General features: G+C 49.9%; 4 protein-coding genes across 4 annotated transcripts; 2 read left to right on the forward strand and 2 right to left on the reverse strand.

Moving 5' to 3' along the window:
• Nucleotides 1–3,950: 3,950 nt before the first annotated feature.
• FMAN_00240 (uncharacterized protein) lies at nt 3,951–6,869 on the reverse strand (the record flags this gene model as incomplete). Its single annotated transcript, XM_041822066.1, has 1 exon — nt 3,951–6,869. The coding sequence occupies one exon, from the start codon at nt 6,867–6,869 to the stop codon at nt 3,951–3,953; it is 2,919 nt and encodes a 972-aa protein (XP_041687784.1).
• A 1,031-nt stretch (nt 6,870–7,900) lies between these two features.
• Nucleotides 7,901–13,393, forward strand: FMAN_00241 (uncharacterized protein; the record flags this gene model as incomplete). Its single annotated transcript, XM_041822068.1, has 1 exon — nt 7,901–13,393. The coding sequence occupies one exon, from the start codon at nt 7,901–7,903 to the stop codon at nt 13,391–13,393; it is 5,493 nt and encodes a 1,830-aa protein (XP_041687785.1).
• A 1,832-nt stretch (nt 13,394–15,225) lies between these two features.
• Nucleotides 15,226–18,393, forward strand: FMAN_00242 (uncharacterized protein; the record flags this gene model as incomplete). The annotated part of the gene is made up of 1 exon (XM_041822069.1): nt 15,226–18,393. The coding sequence occupies one exon, from the start codon at nt 15,226–15,228 to the stop codon at nt 18,391–18,393; it is 3,168 nt and encodes a 1,055-aa protein (XP_041687786.1).
• An 852-nt stretch (nt 18,394–19,245) lies between these two features.
• FMAN_00243 (putative chorismate synthase/flavin reductase, NADPH-dependent) lies at nt 19,246–20,524 on the reverse strand (the record flags this gene model as incomplete). Its single annotated transcript, XM_041822070.1, has 2 exons — nt 19,246–20,392; nt 20,490–20,524. The coding sequence occupies 2 exons, from the start codon at nt 20,522–20,524 to the stop codon at nt 19,246–19,248; spliced, it is 1,182 nt and encodes a 393-aa protein (XP_041687787.1).
• Between the last annotated feature and the right edge of the window lie 441 nt (nt 20,525–20,965).

Consider the following 20,965-nt stretch of genomic DNA (forward strand, 5'->3'; position numbering starts at 1 on the left):
TGTTTGTCCTCGGGTTCAAAGTTCGAGTTGCAAACTTTGAGCCAAGGCTGACGTATTTTGTCGGCCGCTTGGCGGAACCTATGCTGTGTTTCACAGCGATCATCACTGGGTCATTCTTGGGTCATTTCTTGGATTTTTCTTTCGACTTGGTCACGTTCACCCTTTTATTCTCGGCTATGCAAACCGCAAGGGAGACCCACGTTTAGTTCGTGACATTTGATGGTTTCTGTTAGCAATTGGCTTTCATGATTGGATGCTTCGTCTCACTCTCGATGCGGCTGCTGGGTGGTTTGGTTCCCCGACGAGGCTACATTGAAGGGACTAGGTTAATCCCTTGACAGCAAAAAGTGAGGAACAATGGTCGAGGTTGAGATAGAGAGAAGTGGCGTGGCTAAGGTTTCGGAATCTTTTGGTTTGGATTCCTATTCAAACATGGCGTATGCAGGCCCTTGTTGGTTGGGTTCTCTCAGGAGGTTACCATGCTGTATTGCGAACTGGTTGTAAGCCAAGGGCGTTACAGTGCTCACTTGAGTTTTGAAAATTGATCGAGCAACTCTCATTGTACGTAAGTCGCATATCACAGGCTTCAGTAACTGCCCATCATCAACAAATCTCGTCATACTCTCCCATCATCGCACACGTATCGTTCACCCTCCATCAATGCATCTATCAAATGGTGCCTCTTAGTGCGGGGCTCCGTTTGGTGGGAATCCAAAAGGGTGTCATGTGATGCCTCGAAACTGGCCAAGATCATGACATCTTCACCATGCATCCATGATGGGTGTTGTTGATATCAGGTCAGGTCAGTTGCGCCGACAGTGCGATTTTAATTCCATTTATGCGCTAATCGTAACCCCAGATTCTCTAAACTGAGACCCCAGTGCACAAGACATTGACATCTGGATGGTTTGGTATTGGTTGAGACCACAGACTCGGTCTGCGGCTTACAATTTGCATTTTTATTATCCATTACACAACATGTTGGCTTTGGCCAGTAGATGAAGAGTCTGGTGTCGCCTTGCCACGTCCGGTCTTTTCAGTCGCTGACTCCAGAGCACAGAGCTTCCTCATTCCATCATTCATCATCATCATCATCATGGCCAGCTCATCAATCTCCGATGACACAATGAAACCTCCGAGACACGTTTTCTCAGCAACTCTGTTGAATGGCTCCAGCCCTGCCGTCCGTACCCCCTTTTGGCATATTATGAGTTTTCTTTTTTGTTTGAGCTTGATCATAATCCCCTGAAATGGCATCCAGGAAACGTGAAAAGATTACTCCGTACCGTGGATCGCTTCATTTTCGAGCCCTTACCGAATGCCCATTGCAGAGTAGGGCATATTGCGCGAGACGCTATTTCTTTCTTTCTTCTATTGTTGCAATTGTGCGCTTAGCTTATATCCTTGGGGTGTGTTGTTAGACATTGGATCTTTGTCGAGATATCCCCGCTAATAACATGCATCAGCCGCAAGAAGGAAGACAAAAGAGCCGAGTTCACATATGACTGCGGCCGCCAACGGTGCAAACACTTGCATGAAGCCATGGATGTTTGTTCTGCAACGTTTAATCGGTGGAATTTGTTTCGAGCCCTTGATCCGAGAGAGGCGTGCACTGAAACATCCATGGTTAGACCTTACCCTATATCGCTCCGGGTAAAAGAGACTTCTGCTATCAAACCTCCCCGGTGCCCCGGACAGATTTACAGTTTTTCAAAACGCATGAATAATGAAAGGCTCTGCTCAGCAGATACATAAGACGCTGTTACTGGTCGTATCATCTCGTTGAGCTACTGTAGCTTACACGATGGCGGCACGTCCCATCCCGCCAAAGTGGCTCTTGGGTCTCTTACACCAACACCAACATCTATCATCAAGACACATGAATCCATGGAACAAGCCCTGCCCTGACCATCCCTACCTCGATTGTCCAATCACCAAAGTTGCTGATCTACCCCATCTTTTAGCCAGACTCTTTTTTATCTCGCCAAAGTCAATGCCACAGAGATGTGCATGTCACTCTCCAGCCAATAGTTGCCCGTCTCTTAACAACGTGCCTCGACTTCACGTTCCATGACGTTCGAAACACTCAACCTTCAACACAACCCGGCCTCATTGCCACCCCCGGCTTCAAATCTTGAGTGACATGGACTATCTCGAGTGAGACATGTCCTACGGCGTTGGCTCAGCGCCAATTCAGGGGAAGGGGAAGCGAGAAGCACTGTGGAAGGAGAACCGGCCGATCCTTTGGATATGTCGTGTGCTTCTTTGTCACTCCCATCAAAGACAGTGTCTGAAGGATGTTTATCAATGCAGGCCCTTCTTTAGCCGCCTCAACCGGGTTAAAGACACGGTCGAGTGTTATCTGCTTCGTAGTAGGGCTTCGACTCGGCCTTGCTCTGCACCAAGATCCCCCGCCTCATGGTATTCTTCCAAGACAAATCTTGGATTCGCGCCCTGAGAGATCTGCCAGTATATGGATACAAATCCACAAACCCACAGACTTCATGGTCATCTGACTCTTGCAAATGGGTCTTCTTACCAAGCGCAACGTGCAAGAGACAAGAGACGACAGCCCTAGCAAGGCAAGACCGGAATTACATCAAGATATTGCGTGGATCTATACCTCAGATCCGACTAATAAGATTTCTCCTCCAGAGCATGCATATTACCGTTCCCGGGACCGGGCTGGGCGGAAAATTGCTCCACCCCCGATCCCGCTGTGTCACTGAGATATCCAGACAGCCCTGGCATCGAATCCTCAATTTCTCAACACGGACGACGAAGTATCTCCCCCCTGAGAGATCATCTCCAGAATACGATTCCGGCATATTGACACACGTTCCGTCGCTGCTTCTAGTCTACACCGAAACTTCCACTGGCCAAAGCTTTCACTGCACTGAATCGTCGATCTAGCTCAACCCATCCACAAACAGTTGCCCTCGCAACCATGTGCCGCCAGGGGGCGTGTAATCAGGGCGAGGAAGTACTTGTTTGTACCACTTGGCATAATCGTTACATGCTGCTATTGAAAACACCAAAACGTAAGTTAAGTTAAGTTCAATTAGAGATTTGTGAGGCGCACCTGGTCCCTGGCGAATCAGCTCCGCAACCGCGGGCTCATGGGCGATGAAAGGGGGACAGCATTACATGCCTTGCATCATGCACGTTTCTTTTGAATAGGCGAAGGAAAAGAGTTTTTATGCGTCTTCATCATGATTTGCATTTGTAAGAAGCGGTGTCAGAATCGAATGCTACGAGGTACAGCTTGAGAAAGCTTGTTACCTCGTTTCCAGGGCCCCGGAATGTTGGGCTTGCACGTGGTTGGAACAATAGGGACTGACTTGACTGAGTGTACATACGTAGTCAATGCTTTGTAGCTCTGAGCTGATCCTATTCCATATCGACACGTGCCGTGAATACAATTTCGAGTCTGATAGTGTTGCCTCTGTAACAGAGCTTGCGTGTCTCGTCTTTGCTACTCACCCTCGGCCTCAGGGAGCAAGAAAATATCAGACGTTGATATATGGTGTCAAAATAAACTCCGCAAAAGGGATCCTAAACTTATCCTAAACTTATGCTGAGTTACCTAGTCAACATAAACTCAGCAAAAGGGACCCTAAACTTATGCTAAGTTATCTAAGTCTTTTTATCACAGGATGGTGAGTATGTATGACATAATTTGAATTCGTGTTGAATCTACTTGAGGTATACCCATTATACGCCTGAGTGGTATGTGAACCTCCATATATGACTCCCGTAGTCTGACTTTCGTGTCTTTCATTCCCTGTTCATCCTTAAACTCCTGATACGCTCGAGGTCCACGACGCTCGGCATGAATGCTGATGCATGAAAAACAAAAACATTTTTTCTCTCTCAAGTAGTGTATTTATCCATAGGGGCAAAGCCCGCAATGAAATCTTCGAATTGTTGTAAACGTCCTTGGTGATCCTTCACCATGGACTTTGCTGGCCCTGAGTCTTCTGAGGCGATGACTCTGTTCCACTCAGGTTCCATTCGAAAACGTGGTCCATCTCGCGGAACACATCTTCCGCCATTTCCATAGGGTCTTGCGACTCATCCGATTCGCGATCGCTCTTAGTCGGATCCGAAGGAGGAGCCGATCGACGCAGCTGGTCTGCCGAAAGGAAAGCCTCTGCCATAGCATCTGGCATTGGACTGCCAATTGTGCACTGTGATTCTGATGGGAGCAAACGCTGTTTGTGACGGATGATAGGTCCCCGCACCACAGCATCAAAGTGCTTATGAAACTTGTCACCTCCAGACGTAGGAAGTTCAGACATAGGAGTATCAGGTGGCGGTGAGCCTTGACGTCCCTTAGATGTAGATGGGCAGGGTGTTGTTGGGTTACTCGAATATCCCTCGGTTTCATGGGGTAGCGGTGCGAAGGAGACTCGGCGTTCAGAGCTCCTGACAACCCAAGGGTTCTTTGTTGCGGAAGCCAGAATACCTTGCGTGCTTGGCATACGACTTCCCGATCCCCTCCAAACAGCGCGCTTGCTTCGACGAGAACTATGCCCTGGAGAAGTTGATCTGAAGGATGCAAATGACTTGACCGAGAATTGGGGCTCGGGCGTTGACTCTATGACTGTCGTGGCTGCCGCGGAGGCATCCTGTAGTGGCGTATCAACTTGAGATGCAACGGCAGGCGTGTTTGGCTCTTCGACTGTCGTGCGATCTTCTATTTCGACAACAGGTGTCAGGGGCAGGGGCATCGTCGGCAGTTCAGCCATCTCGTTTGTCCAAGGGGTTTGTCCCACAGGGCTGGATTCAGCCGCGATAGTGCCCGTTTCCTTTGACTCTGACGTAGGGCTGTCTGTAGATATCTTGCCCAGGCTCAGTGTAGCGTACTGAGAAAGCTTGCTATCAACCCATGGAGTCTGCTGTGAGAAGGGAATACGCGTGTCCTTTGGTGAGTTGGGCTGGCGCTGTTCTTGCTCCAGCTGTAACTCCTTGGCTGGGCTATCGACAATAGTTGGTCTCACGTTCTGTAACGAAGGCTGAGGAAGACTCAAAGCTCGACGGATAGTCGTCTTCATGGGAGTAGATTGAACCGATGTTGTTTTCCGTCGATCACTGGGAGAGTTAAATGCCAGTTTCGATGGGTAAGATGCTCTTCTTTGGGGTATGCTTTGATAGGCAGGGCTTCCAGTCAATTTTGCCAACTTTTCCCATGAGCTTTGAGGAATGAATCTCTTCTTGATTGAAGTTCTGAGAAGATACTCAGCATGAGAAGGTGTTGTGGATTTTGATGGCGTCGTATCAGCCTCGCGACGACGTCCTGCCAAGGTTTGTGGCGTCCTATTATTGAGTGTTGTTGGGGATACGACTTCAGTGGCTTTCGCTTTGCCAACCTCTTCCTCTTCCTCTTCGTCGCTAGATTCATCCACGGAGGCTGTGTCACTGCCTCCGTGGTTTTCAGCTACAGCTAGGCTGCTGGTGACATCGGCCGTCACAGTCACACCCATGTCCTCATCTTCTGACCCTGTGGCTGATTGACATTCGCTGACCGAATCAGATGGCGTGGTGTCAATCATCGAAGAAGGTCGGCAGTCAGAAATCTCGAATCCACGAAACTCCTTGCTTGAGATAGATGACAGAGGACTTGTCACAGCGATTTGATCAATTTCCATTACCGATGCTGACTCTCGTAGGCTGCGTCCCTCCTCTACTGGTGTGCTGGCCATATCATCGTTGGGCGATGACAGGCCAGACCAAGTGTCATGGTCTCTAAATATGCACACATCTTGGTCTGATGCAGTCTCAACAGCTTGATTGAGCTTTGGCCGCATTTTAAAACAGAAACTGTCATCTTCTTGGGTCTCAAAAGCTGGGCAAGGATTACTGAAAACTTCATCTTGGGCTCTCAAATCAGTTGTTCCGGGTACAGAGCCTCGTTGACGAACCGAGACTTGGTCGATACTGTCTTGTGACGATATATTCGCATGTGCGTCCAGGACGGGAGTGTACCGTAGACTTGATAAAGATGACGACGAAGGCGCAGAGGGTCGACCCAGCTTAACCTTATCGCGGGATAGCTCGTCCTCTGAAGTGGGTTGCTCATGTTGCGGCGTTGAGAAGAATCTCTTTGTTGCAATGGCGGAAGATGGCAAGCGATCGGGGACACTTGAAAAGGATGTGTTGAACGCCTTCGTAGCTGAGAGTGAAGGTTGATTTCGGGATGGGACCGGAGTATCAATGGAGCCCGTTTCTATGATATCTGTTCGTTGTCGTTTATTCGCCAAATGCTTCAACCATGAAGATCCCTTGGCCTTTCGCTTTCTCTCAGAAAGTGACCCTTGTGGTGTTGATGCCCAAAACTCGTCCTTCGGTTTCTTTTCAGCGTCCACGGCATCTCTCCATTCCCGGACCTTGGCGAGCTCATCTTCTTCCAAATAAGGGTGTATTTCGGTCTCGGAAGTTTGGTTAAGGCTTTCGGGGCTCGGGAGGTGACATTCCAGACTATCACTAGCCGGCTGAACTGTCTCTGGTATAGATACGTTGCGTCCAACGTTGGCGGATCTTTTCAATTTCCCAGGCGACATCCTTATTATTTTTGCATTTCCGCCCGTTCGGTGCTTTGAGCGCCAAGGGTTGACCCAGTTCGAGGACTTCGCATCAAAGGGGCCTCTGAGCAATGCAGTCAAGAGAACTGGTGTTTTTCCGTCGAGAAATCGTTGACCTGCTGCTTCGATACGTAGCTTTCGTGACATAGGGTTATCGTAATTTTCGTCATCTGAACCCTCGTACAAGACATCTTCGGGGTCGCAAGTCGCTTCGCAGTAAATCGTGTCTTCACCCCATCCCAGAGCGAGCTCGTCCGCTAGAGGATCAGCGGTTTGGGAGGCCATGTTGATAGTGTTGGAGGCTTGCGCCCTTGAGGTGGAAAATCGTTGTCTTTAAAAGCATGTATAGCGTTTACCGACTGTTTGGGTGATTAGTCGTTCTATTGATTCACGATCCCTGTCTAAAGAAATGGAATGGTCTATCACCAGGGGAGACGCGCCCCGCGTCGAGTCACGTGGTGTCGCGTAAAGTGCTTTACCGTACGTCATAACGGTGACACAGAGCGAGGAAAGTCTATTCACAGTGCATATTCTTCTTATTGATGGGGGAAATCAAATAGGGAACAATAGAAAGTATGTTTGCATTCAGCTTTTAGTTCCTGATTGAAATCTGAAGGCCATCTTGATGAGGGTGACAAAAGGCTTCTTGAAGACCTATGATTGCGCCAAACCAGGCTTTTCTTTCCGCGATATTGCCCCGTTTATACTATGTACATAGACAACTTCTTTTAGGGAGCAAGAAAATAGGAGACTTTAGAAGAGGATGCTAAAATAAACTCAGCAAAGACTTCTCTAAACTTAGACTGAATGGCCTAAGCATTTTTCTCCAATCACTTTAGGATACAGGTCTTGTATGTGAGTTTTCTTGCCTCCCCTCCAGTCATATCCAAGATCATTCAGGCTGGTACCTAGCGCATCCATCCTGGCAGGGTCCCACCGTTGACAGAGCAACGGCTCTAACCGCATCAAGGACCCTGGTCTTGTTTATCTCGATTCTCCAAAGTCCAAAGCTCAAGGATACGCGCAAACAACGTCGTCTCTCGATCTGTATTTCGCATGTGCTTGTTTGTTCAAATATTTTGTCAAGACCCCATGTCTTAGTTCAACAGCCCTACTTCTCGCCTGTGATTTAATACATCTTCACCTCAGCATTCTCATTCCTCTCCTCTCCGATTCTGTCTTGGAGTTCCTCATACACTCCATTGCAATAAACACATCACCTCGCGACCCCACCTACCACCGCCTATGATTTTTGTTTAGTTCATGGCTTCGCATTGACATTTTTACACCTTGATTTGCGCTTCCAGGGTGACACCATGGAGCACGCTTGGTTGGACTCATTGTCCGAGGATTGGGTTTCTCAGCCCAGATCTGATTCCTCCGCCATTCAACTTCCCCCTCTGAAGGATACCGAAGAACCCAAGACAAAACCCAGAGAGACGCCGAGTAGGATACCACGTAGAACGCTGGGCTCACGACCCCAATTATCATCAGCTGCTCGCGATTCGAGCTTCAACATACTCAGCGAGCGCACCGCGAATGATATCAACATTTCGAGCCAGCGCATCGTTAGACCATCATCACAAGGCTCCAAATTCCCACCTGGAAGGTTTGCCAGTAGATCTGTCTCTGCCTCCACGACCGCTTCTGTTGTCCATAACACTATTCAGCACAAATCGTCCCCTGGAAGGCAACAGGACACACCAGAGTGGAAGAGACGACTGGTGTACGGCGACGTTCAGTATGGCGAACAGCGCGACCTGTTTTGCTCAGCTGCGACCGGATTACAAGATATGTTCAGACCGCCCGACGCTTCAGGCGACGATGCAGACGAAGAGGAACGCCTGGAATCATCCATGATGCCGTCTAGTCCACCGTCATATCCCCAGCCCGTTGCCAGCAACGACCTCGAACCCGATCTGAGTCAACTCGACGAACTTGATGAACTTGAGGACCAAGACCCATTGTATCCAAACGATGTTACACCGAGCCCTAGCCCCCGACGGGCACAAAGAGAGATAAAATACAAGCTTAACGTGGAAGATTCTATGGTGTCCAGTATACCTAGCCCCAGAGATGAAACCCCCTCAAGACACCGAGAGGAGTCTTATCGCGATGAAAGCTATTTAAGCGCTCCTTCGGAGACGAACGGCAGCGTTCGAAAGATTAGTGGCCAGAGCGTGATTCGCAATGAAGATTTCAGTCCCATTCTTATCGGCAAGCAGAGCGACAAGGACGGCAAGATGGACTTTGCGCCCATTGAGCTGCCAGCAGACAGATTGAAGCAGAAACTCGAAGCCTTGCGCATTAATCAGATGCTTCTCGATCCTGCGGTTGATCCTAAGACGGGATTTGATGAGCCCAATCCTGAAGCTTCTGCTACTCCCGAGGACACTGAAGAATATGCAACAAAAGGCGGGTTCTTGAACCTCCAACGAGGGGGTCGATCAGGAGATGGTTCATTCCGCTATCGTGATCTCAGCCCTGGCTTGGGTGTTGACACAAGTGGAATGCTTCCAGAGGAGTCCCTGCAGGCCAGCACTCCCAAACAGTTTCCTTCCGTACGAACGGAAGTTACCAACCCATATCAAAACGACTACTTTAACATCAGCCCGTCCTTGCCGCGAGCTCCTTTCCCCAGTCCAGACAAGAAGCAGATCAATCAGGGCAGAAGTGCGCCATCCGCTGGAAGTCCTCTCAAGCTTTTTGGCCCTTATGATACCTTTACCAACCAAACACTGCTCCGGCGTATCAGTCAATTCGAGGAAGGCATGTCTGGTACTCCTTCCCGGCAATCCTCAGCATCTCAAGTTCCTCATGATCAGTCTGATATACCCGTTCACGAATACGGAGACTCCATGTCTAGCCCTGCTTTGCCGACAACGAGTCACAGGCCTATCAGTGGAAGATCTTTTAGTCGGTTCGGCCTTGGAGATCTTGAAGGATACGAATTTAGTGAGGAAGTTTCTTATGTCTCTCAAGGAGATGCAGCCTACTCCGACAAGGAAAATGATGCCCCTCAATCACCAGATGTTCCACCAGTTGAATCGGTTCTTCAACATCCGGAGCAGGTCGCGTCTCCCAGTCATGACGCCCAGTTACTCGTACGCAGACGCCGGGGCAAGTCCACATCGTCATCTGGTAGCAAGCACCACAGGACAATCTCGGGTTCTAGTCACATCCACAGCAAATCTTTGAGTCCAGCAAAGGGTGCTCCAGGCAATGTCAATACCCCCAAACGCGATAGCGGATCAGAGGGTAAGAGACCTCGAACGTCTCCGTCCAAGGATCCAACGCCAAAGCGTCGCCGCACGCTGCATCGTTCTGACATTGCCTTTGGCCGAGAGGATCGGTTAGAAGGAGTAGAGTCCGCCAGCCGTGACATGCAGTCGATTATGGGAAGAAAACGCAAGGATGCACGACCTAGTGAGTTTCAACTTGCGAACCTCAACGTGCTTGCAATGAGAAACATTCTCCGGCCACGCAGCCCTACGCCAAGCCGTGGCTCATCACAGCGTAGTGAGCCGAACGAGACCATGCACTCGGAGGACGATATAACCCACGAAAAGCCGAAGAAGACTCTTGTCCAGGCATTGCAGGATGAGACTCTGGGTTATTCTACGGATGGCCATAGTGAGGTCGACCGTAAGCCGTCTATTAGGACTCAGGACTTTGTCGACCAGGCTGCACAGATCATGGCCATGATCCGCAATCAAGTGAGACCACCAGGTCTCTCAAGTGTGGAAGAATCAGAGGCTGAGCATGGCACACCCGAAGGGGATGACCTCGATGACTCTTATCAGGAGTCAACGAATGAGCCCCTGTCTCGCCCTCCAAGCCGCGAAGGAAACCCTATGTCCAGGCCACCCAAGCATCAGGAGGATCCAGAGTTGATCAAGCGGTTGAAGAAGTACCAGGAGTTTAGCGACATGGGAGACATCATTACGTTGTCTATGCGATCCATGGGCCTAGTTAAGGAAGCAATTCTTGCGGATCAAGAAGTTGAGCGGGAAATTGAGAAGGCCCCTCGCCAGAGATCAGAGCTGTCATACAACACTGAAGACGAAGTCATTAGCGATCCACCCAACATTCGATTGTCAGCTGGCCCTGCTCACGATGCGCTGCCATCGAGCCCCTCACGCGACTATCACTCGCAATCATCGGGGGTTTCGACAAACAGATCCTATCCTACAACGTCCTCGCATGGCTCTGAGACTCGAAGAACTATCATGCCCGAAAGTGTGTCACATCTTATCCCGGATCGGGTGGGCAGCATGTATCTCGATAAGCAAAACAATATCTGGATCAAGAAGAAGGAGACACCTACGCGACGGCCCATGAATATTCTTCCATCAGACAGTGAGGACGATCCTTTCGCCAGCATCCCAGATTTGTCTGTGGATTTGACGAGAGAGATGCAGAACCTCCATCTCACCACCGCCAAGAAGAGCAACGCCGCCGGTAGTCCAAGCCAGGCGAGATCGCCTACTAGCCCGTCCAAGTTTGCAAAGTTTCATTCTGCTAGAGGCTTTACGACACTGTCACCTGACGGGCAACTGAGTCCGGAGATGAACAGCCTTGTCGGAGAAGAGTTCGATAAGTTAGATGCCCGGGTAATGGAAGATTCGGAGCTCTATCTTGAAGAATCTCGCCAAGATGAGAGCAGCTTCCACGACGACAAGGCTGACAGTACTCCCTCGACGACCACCAAGAAACGTAACCTCACCATCACGTTCTCTTCACCTGTTGCATCCATCATACAAGATGTGGTGGTAGCAGAGGATTTGGACAACCTTGAAGATGATCCTGAGCTTCCCAATGGCCATTTCAACAGTTCATCACCTAGGAAGTCGCCAGGCCATGCCAGTATTGGAAAATCAGTATTGAAGAACGGCGGTAATGGACAAGGCTGGAGTAACCGTATCCCCTCACGAAATGGCCCAGCATTTGTTCCTCGGCCTGTTTCGCGGATTGACGAGCAAGACGAGGATAGCACAATCGAGCTTCCTATTGATGAGCAACGCCAAGTCAGCATTATTGGGGACACAAGCGTTGTCAGTCACAAAACACCCGATGGCCGCCGCACCAGTCTGAGCTTCGTTGTCAACCCAACACCAAACAACAACTTCTACCCAACCCCTACAGACGACAGTGTCATGATTGGCCAGAATGTCGGAAAGCTTTCCCTTAGCCCATTGTCTGAATTTACTATCAATAATACGGATCAGTCGTTCGGCTTCGAGGTCAGCTATGTCATGGGTCGACGGCATGCAGCCACTGGAGATGGTTCTAAGAAGGTCATGTCCATGACGATACGGGAACTTGTGGACAAGCTTAGTGAGGTTGAGCCGTATGAGCCATACTGGGAAGACATCACAGAACTAGATCTTCATGAGAAGCGACTGGGAAGTCTGCACATGCTGGACCAGTTCTGCGGCAAGCTGGTGACACTAGACGCTTCCAAGAATGCACTGGGACACTTGGATGGCGTGCCGCCTAGTGTTCGGCAGCTCAAGGTATCGCAGAATATGCTGACCGAGTTGACATCTTGGGATCACTTGATGAACCTTCAGTACGTGGATATCTCTGGTAACGAGGTCAAGAGCCTTTCTGCTCTCAAGGGTTTGGTACATCTACGAAGTATCAGGGCTGACAACAACCAACTAACGAGCCTTGATGGCCTCGATACCCATGATGGACTGCTGTCTCTTCGAGCCCGAGACAACTTGATCGAGGAAATTGATTTTGCAAGAGTTAAGATGGAGCGCCTCACTGAACTCGATTTGGGGGGCAACAGAGTTACATCGGTCCGGAACCTTGAGTTGGCTCCCGCTCTGTCACGGTTGAGGTTGTCCAAGAACAAGCTTACAAGCTTTGTGGCGCCATCGTGCATCAAGACACTTCGTCAGTTGGAACTGAGCGATAACCAACTTACCTGCTTGGATGTCAGCAACTTGCCCAACTTACACTCAGTACATGCTGATCGCAATCGCATTACTGAGTTGAGTGGCTTCAGCCGAGCTCGAAAGCTCGATAGCCTGAGTCTCAGGGAGCAACGGGCAGATAAGGCTCTCGACCTTGGCTTCCTTTTGTCAGCTTGCGAAGTCCGTAAGCTTTTCCTCTCTGGCAACTACCTAGGTACCTTTGAGCCCACAGTGGACTTTCTCAACTTACAACTTCTTGAGCTCGCCAACTGTGGGATTCAAGCATTGCCGGACAACCTTGGTCAGCTGATGCCTAACCTCCGAACGTTGAACATCAACTTCAACGCGATCCGAGATTTGGAACCGCTCCGGTTCATTCCACGACTCAAGAAGCTCCTGGTGGCAGGCAACCGACTGGCTGATTCTACCATGGTGACGGAGTTGCTTATTGAGTTTCCACATCTCACTCAGCTTGATCTGAGAGACAATCCTATCACGATTGGTTTCTACGCGCCAACGCAGATGTTGGTTCCTGCAGATCGCGAGGGCTACGTTGACCCGTTTATGCTGCCTGACACAGATGTCGAGCGAGACCAACTGTTCTCTAGCCGACTGGATGAGATGACCAAGTTACGGCGACGACTACACCAAATTGTATTTGTGGCAAGTTGCAAAAGATTGCGAAAATTGGATGGCCTCGGCATCGACCGAGAGACGGTCCTAGCCAAAGACGCCGTGTTTCAGACATTGGTTGCTGAGGGCCTGTTGCCAGATGAGACACTCGTGGGTGAAAACTCTTCACCTTGCAAAGATGTGACAGCGGAAAATGAGACAATGGGGACAATGCGAAGCAGCCGTTGGAATGCAGAGGACAGCTTTGCCTAAGGGGCATTACAAAAGTGTATAATTCAAGAGGCGAGAAGGGGGTTTTGAGCTGTGCATATTTGAATGAGGCGTTTGTGGAATGTTTTGATTGGTTTTGATTTCCTTTTGTTTTTTATTCTCAGATCAAGGGAGCGAGAGGCAGGCTAGGGAATGGCCCTTAAAGGGGTAGGAAAACGGATTATGAATGAAGAAGGCATTGCCAGGCTGGATTTTGGCATTGGTAGGAGTTCATGGGTTAACTATCACGAGTAATTATCTTACATAAGGTAGCTTATGGGGACATGAGCTGTATGAATACTACATACATGGTATGAGAAGTCATGGATATTGAAGCTGAACTGAAGATGAAGTGTTGCAACAGAAGTGAAGTGAAGAGAAAAGAAGTGAAGTGTCAAACAATTAATTACGAGACGCATTGACAAGGGAGGCCTTAGCCTGGTCTGTCATGCGGATGATGCTGTAGCCCAACCCAAAACGCGTCCACTCGGTAAAGTATCAGGTACAAAGCGGTAATCTTCAAGGGTACCTTGTATCAGAATATTAATTGGCTGCAGGATGAAGTCACGCTGATCATTGCAGCCTCATCGACGTCAGAGACACGCACTCCATTTTGGTGGGAGCTTAGTTATGAAGCTTCTATCAAGGTTGCTTGCTCATCAAGCTCTCAAAGCTGGACAATGGTCGCGTGATGCAAGAGACAACATCTTTCTTTTTCTTTCGCTTTCAGAAGAAGAAACAAGCCACATATTGTTTCACGGACGAGTCAGACATCAACATCCTTGCTGGAACTGGGTTGCGAAATGTTCTGGAATTGTCCAGGGTGCGGGAATCCTCGGCCTGTTGGCCAGGCGTAGTCTAGCTGGGATGGCCCTGGAGATGAAATCTATTTCACTGTGCACGAGCTCATAAGTGATCATGTCTGAGCTCAGCTTTTTGCGCTGGCGGTTTTGTGTAGTTAAAATAACAAGCTTTTTTTTTTTTTGGCTGGKGGKGGKGCCCCTTGGGCTTGAAGAAAAGGGAAAGGGAAAACCCAACCGTGGAGACGGGCGTCAGGTACCCTTTTGATATGAGAGGTTGGTAGGGAAATAGTACACTTGTTAAAATAAAGGAGCTATCTTGGCGTGGTCGTGAATTAGGGAAATCATTTGTCTATCAATGTCCTTTCATCTTGACGTTTGGGTTTATCGCTTCTCTTCGGTTCGGTATCATCCATCAATGCCTGCTAGGAATTCAGGGCGGGTTGGTGCGGTAGGGCGACTTGGACCTCCCTAAAACTGATAGATTATGCCCCGGAAAGCCAATCAGTTTTACGGAGGAGCAACAAGCCCGGACGGCCTAAAAGGGCATAAAGCATCTGGACTTAACCTAACTGCTGGGGTTACAGGTACAGATACTTTGAAGAGGCGTAATTTGGTTGCTCTGACTCTGTGTAATTTTAAGACATTATTCAATGGTTGCAAAGACAACAGAATATTTCTTAATAGTTTACTTTGAATGCTCATCCTATTCAAAGCTGCTTCCAGCTTCTTCATCGCAATTCTATGAATATTGTCATATCTTACTCAATATCATATCGACAGCTTCCATTCATCCCCATGCAAAGGCCCATGTACCCAGTACAAACCCTTCGGTTGCCTTTTCGATCGCACACCCTCCCTCGTCCGTGCAACCCACACCCTTCATTATTGATTGATTGATTGATTGATTGATCGATTGCTTGCTTGCTCTCTCTTTCTCTCGCTCTCCTCCTCTCCATCTTTTTTCTCCCAGCATTTTACCTGTCTTGTCCCTAGACAAGTACAAACCCCCAATACGATCCGATCTCTTCAGCTATGGCGACGGCCATGGAAGCGGCCGACCCTATGTCGTCACTCCAGAGGTCCGTCTCCCAGCACAGCAGCGCCTCATATGCGTCACACGCCTCTCACGTATCCCACACCTCGAACCGAAGCTCCAGAAGCAACCGAAGCGCAACTGTCAGGGGCCCTCGCGGTAGGAAACGTCCCAGCCAGCCTGTTAGCTCTGCGAGTAGTATAGCTGCCAGCGACAAGAGTCTCACGAGCTTTCCTAGCTTCTCACCCGAGAGTCCAGGCGGTGATCCCCTCAGCGGACAAGACGATGCTCACGACGATACCCCCGTTCCTCCGGTCGCGGCTCCGGATGTTGGGCGCAGTTCGATAGTTGATCTGACTGGAGGCTCAGATGTGCGAAGTGCCTTGTTCGAAGAGGATCATCCGGTGCGCAAGGTTCCAGGCTCGTTACATAACGCCGATGACGAACATCTTCAACGCTTGATATCGCGGCATGGCACCATTGGACTGATCAGACAAATATCCGAGGACCTCGCACAACGAGATGCCCAGATCGCCAATATGCGCCGCCGCGCTGATGAACGAGAACGGGCTTTGCGCAAAATCATTCGAGAATGTGGCCTCTCTAACCTGGATCTTGAAACTCGCCTACGGACTATTGAGGCTGAGCTACGCGCGGCCAACAAGGGACTCCGGAGAGAGGATACTGGATTAAGCGACCTCATGAGCGATGCAATGCAAGACACCGTAGTGGCTACTGCGTACGGCGAGACAGTCGCCAAGGGCTCTACCATCCGCGCAAGCAGCCAGTCTTTCAGCAACCCCAGCGAGAACGGCAGCGGCAAGGGCACTTTGAAGGGATGGAAGGATTATCTCTGGGGCTCTGGGACCGCAAAGCGAGGCAGCCGTACGAACAGCATGAACGGCGAAGGTGTAAACCCTACAACTGTGATTCGATCACACTCTAGTATGGACCGACGACCAACGTTGCAGGAGGATCTCTTCAGCCCACCAGACACGCAATCTACTCGAAGCCCAAGCCGTGCGTCAAGCATTCAATCGGGCGCAACTGGCGAGCGCAAAGCATCATCGTCGCTTGCAAGCATGGCCCTTCGTTTGGTGGCTGGCGGAGCGATAAGTACTCGCGAGGCTGAGTCTCGAGGCCGTGCTACGAGCACCACTTCCAACAAGGGTGGTTCTCTTCGGGCTGTTTCGACTACAAGCAGCCACGCGGGTCAGTCTCGAGCTGTGTCGATCGCTGGCGGTCCCAAGGCGTTGATGGCGATGCGTAAAGCGACTCCAGGACCATCTGCTCAAGGATCAGGCCGATCACAGGGGCAAGAAGCTTGGGACAGTATGCGAGGCAGTCCTCCAGATAACTCATCATCACGACAAGAGAGCTATGGGCCTGTGGAGATGGATGCTATTCGATCACCAGAATCACAGCCACCAACATTAACACATATTTATAACAACTTTCCGAACAGCGAATATCTGACGGACCGATTTGGATTCATATACGATCAGCGACGCAAGAAACGACAACGCGAGGCGGCGCAAGTGGCTCGACATATTCGCAAGGGCAGTCGTACAGAGATGCTAGCAAACGGCCGAGGTGGTATCTCACCTAACGCATTAGAGGACCTTCCCAGCCCTAAGGGAAGTGTATCAAGTGAGGGACGTCCTGAGAGCCTGAACAGCATGGAGGAACGTAACGCGGAAGAGGGCAAAGCTAAGAGATGGACCGATTATCTGAAAATCGCAACGTTTCCCACCGAACTTCTCAGTCACACGCCAAGTATCGCGATTCCATCCATCGAGGTTATGGAGGGAGCTCAGACCCCCGAACCAGAGCTATACCCTACCGAGCCTGTCAAGCCAGTAATCGTTTCAACCAACTCTGGTCTTATTCCATCAGCTAGCACAACTACTGCAGTAGACAGTGAGACCTCACGCCCCTCTCAGTCTGAATCATCCGTTGCACTCACCAAGGACGATACCGAACCTGTCAAGCTGCTTCTCCAGCAACTGAGCGATGTCCACGATGCTCTTCAGCGTGAAAAGACAGTTCGATGGAATGATTTCCTGCGAAAGGTGCGCGCCGAACGCAAGCGGGAGGGCGAAGCCGCAATTGCTGCCGCCAAATCCGCTGCTGATGCTCGCTACGAACAACCTGCCATGATCCTTCCTGAAACCCGCGTTGCCGATGGTGAGATGATTGGAGTTTCAGGTCTTGGCGTCAAAGGAAAGGTTGGAAGAGCCAAGTGGAACGAATTCAAAACCCTGGTTTTGGGCGGTATTCCTGTCACCTATCGCGCCAAGGTGTGGTCAGAGTGTTCGGGAGCTGCAGCCCTTCGTGTCCCTGGCTATTATGAAGACTTGGTAGCTCAGACCGGCGAGGACGACGATGCTGTTGTTGTTAGTCAGATTCAGATGGACATCAACAGGACCTTGACGGACAACATCTTCTTCCGTAAGGGACCCGGCGTTAAGAAGCTGAACGAAGTCTTGTTGGCGTACTCCAGGCGCAACAAAGACGTGGGCTACTGTCAGGGCATGAATTTAATTGCTGCCAACTTGTTGCTCATGATGCCTTCTGCTGAGGACGCTTTTTGGATTCTTACTTCAATCATCGAGAATATCCTTCCCCACGGCTACTACGACCACTCACTCATGGCCTCCCGCGCAGATCAACAGGTACTGCGACAGTATGTTTCAGCAATCCTCCCCAAGCTCTCGGCACATCTCGACTCGCTATCCATCGAGCTCGAGGCCTTGACTTTCCAGTGGTTCCTCTCCGTCTTCACCGACTGTCTCAGCGCCGAGGCTCTCTTCCGCGTCTGGGACGTCGTCCTCTGCACCAACGACGGCAGCACATTTCTCTTCCAAGTCGCCCTCGCCCTCCTCAAGCTCAACGAGGGAAACCTGTTACAGTGCAACACACCCGCCGGGATATACACATACATCAGCCATCAGATGACAGAGCACGCCATCAGCATCGACGGTCTTCTCCAAGCAAGCGAGGGCCTACGAAAAGTTATTCGCCGAGAAGATGTTGAACAGCGAAGAGAAAGGGCTATCCAAGCTGAAAAGGATATGATTATGGCTCGAGATGGAGACTCAGCTCGAAGCAAGCCCACAGCCGAGACGGAGAGCGAAACGGCTACAACCCAATCAGGAGAGGAGTAAAAACTAAAAGGCGATCATTAAAGAGTAAAAGATAAGATAGAAGGTGTGATTGGATCAGGGATATTTTTTTCCTCTGGGAGTTTTCTGTTTTTGTTTGTGTCTCAGAAAGGCCATGATACCCACACCCCTGGACCCCCCAAACACAAGGTAGACGTGGGTTGTTGTCCAGGGGAGTTGATGCATTACGGCGTTGGGATATTATCGAATTGGAAGGGTTACGAGGCATTGGTTTGTTCATATACGAGGGGCATAAGAATAAATACGAAAAGAATTACCGCTACTATATCTCGCATGTGTTCTATGATGATGTGGCACTTTTTGAGGAAAAGGGAATATCCCCAGCTATCTTCTATTGGTCTGTCTCTAGAAGTTTCCAAAGACTACAAAGAACTTGTAAACAGTTGTCAAGAACATTATAGAAGTCTCGGAAGAATATTGGCACAAGGTTTAGGATTAATAAAAATCGAGGCTTACGTCCTCGGGGGGCAAGAAAATACCAGACCTTAATGTTAGCTCAGCAAAAGACATCCTAAATTCAGTAAAGATATCCTAAACTTAATAAAGATGTCCTAAATTTATATAAATTTAGTATATTTATTCTGAATTTCATTTCCTACCTTAAAAACTTATCAGAATTTTCATAAATATTGAACATTATCGTAAAATTACTCAAGTCTTTGGATTGAAAGGCTACAGATAAGCTAAGAATAGTCTAAAGTCGTCGTCCCTCATGTCAATAAAACTCCCATCTCATACTCTCCGTTTTGGTATCTAATGCACTGCGATCCTCTCGTTTTCCTTGTCATGGTCCTCGCCATGGCCCTCAGCATGATCCTTGCCATTCCTGCCATTCTATGGTCTAACTGTAGACATCTTTCTCGCATTCTGTTGCATGAGAGCATCAGCCACCATGATCGCCGCCATTCCCTCGACGATAGGGACAGCACGAGGCACAACGCAGGGGTCGTGTCTTCCCTTAGCAGCGAGAACACCCTCGCCTGAGCCATCGTAGAGTGCTGTGATCTGATCCTGGCTGATGGTGGCAGGAGGCTTGAAAGCGACTCTGAAGAAGATGGGCATGCCATTGCTGATACCACCCTGGATACCGCCGGAATGATTCGTCTTTGTTTGGAGTCTAGAGCGAGGAATGCCTGTCCTCTGGGTGGCGGCGTCGAGAGCAGGTGCTGGCACGAAAGGATCGTTATGCTTAGACCCGGTCATTTCGGCCCCAAAGAAACCGCTACCGTACTCAAAACCCTTGACAGCGGGAATAGACATCACGCCGTGGGCAAGACTAGCCTGGAGCTTGTCGAAGCAGGGCTCGCCAAGACCAGATGGCACGTTGCGGATAATACAGGTGACAGTTCCGCCAGTGCTGTCGTGCTCATCGCGAAGCTCCGCAATGCGAGCCTCCATGGCTCGGCCGATGGCGTCATCGGGGCATCGGACAGGAAGATTTTCGTCAACTTGTTCGCGGGTGAGAGTCTCGGCGAGACTGAGGAAGGCAGGATCGGTGCTCATGGCTTCTGTATCAGCAAAAAGCTTGATGGTACCGACGGAGCTGACAAAGGCAACAATCTCGATGTTGTAAGTCTGCTTGAGCCACTTCTCGGCAACAGCACCAGCGGCAACTCGAGCAATAGTCTCGCGTGCAGAGCTGCGACCACCACCTGACGAGGCCTTAACCCCGTACTTTTCGAGGTAAGTCCAGTCTGCGTGGCTGGGACGGGGGTACATGTCGATGGTCTTATCACCGTAGTCCCTTGGTCGCTGATCCTCATTGGGGACGGTCAATAGAATCGGTGTTCCGAGAGTGACGCCATTTTCGGTTCCAGAGTTAATGGTGACGCGATCCTTCTCGTTACGAGGTGTGGTGATGGCCGATTGACCTGGTCGACGACGGTTCAGCTGAGGCTGGATATCGGCCTCTGTGAGGTCCAGGCCGGGAGGGCAGCCATCGATGATACACGAGATGGCTCTTCCATGCGACTCGCCAGCACTGTAAGAAGACAAAGAGATGACTTTTAGCTGCTGCTTGTCGATTTTGGGGGAGGGGGGGGGCGGGGGGGTTCGAGCTGGAAGAAATAGAAACTTACGTCGTCACCCGGAAGATTTGCCCAATGCTGGACATGATGAATGTATGTGTTGATGAATGTGTTGATGATGTGGAGAGATAATCCAATGGTTGATGAGTTGGAAGATGAAAGATGGCGGCCGTTGGAGAATGGAAAGGAAGACAATGAGGCTGTTCTTGGTCTGGAGGGGAACTCGTTCCTGCCGATTTCGGTCCAAAATTTTGTGCGTTGGGAAAGCGCGGGGGAGGGGCAGCACGGTAGATGGATTGTGAGCGATCTGATTGGCCAGTCAAGATAACCTCAGTAGATGAACTTTAGACGGATCTTCAAGAAATATCATGGAACTCTTGTAGAACAGACGCCAAGATATCAGATGAAAAACATGAGCTATCACATCAATTGGAAGGGCCATATTATATACATGTCATTAAGCGACATCGGGCCGCTGTTGCTGTGACTCAATTGATGTCCATCCATGCATCTCGTCTGATTCCATA

Source organism: Fusarium mangiferae (assembly GCF_900044065.1).
Source record: "Fusarium mangiferae strain MRC7560 genome assembly, contig: FMAN_scaffold013, whole genome shotgun sequence".
Classification (NCBI taxonomy): domain Eukaryota; kingdom Fungi; phylum Ascomycota; class Sordariomycetes; order Hypocreales; family Nectriaceae; genus Fusarium; species Fusarium mangiferae.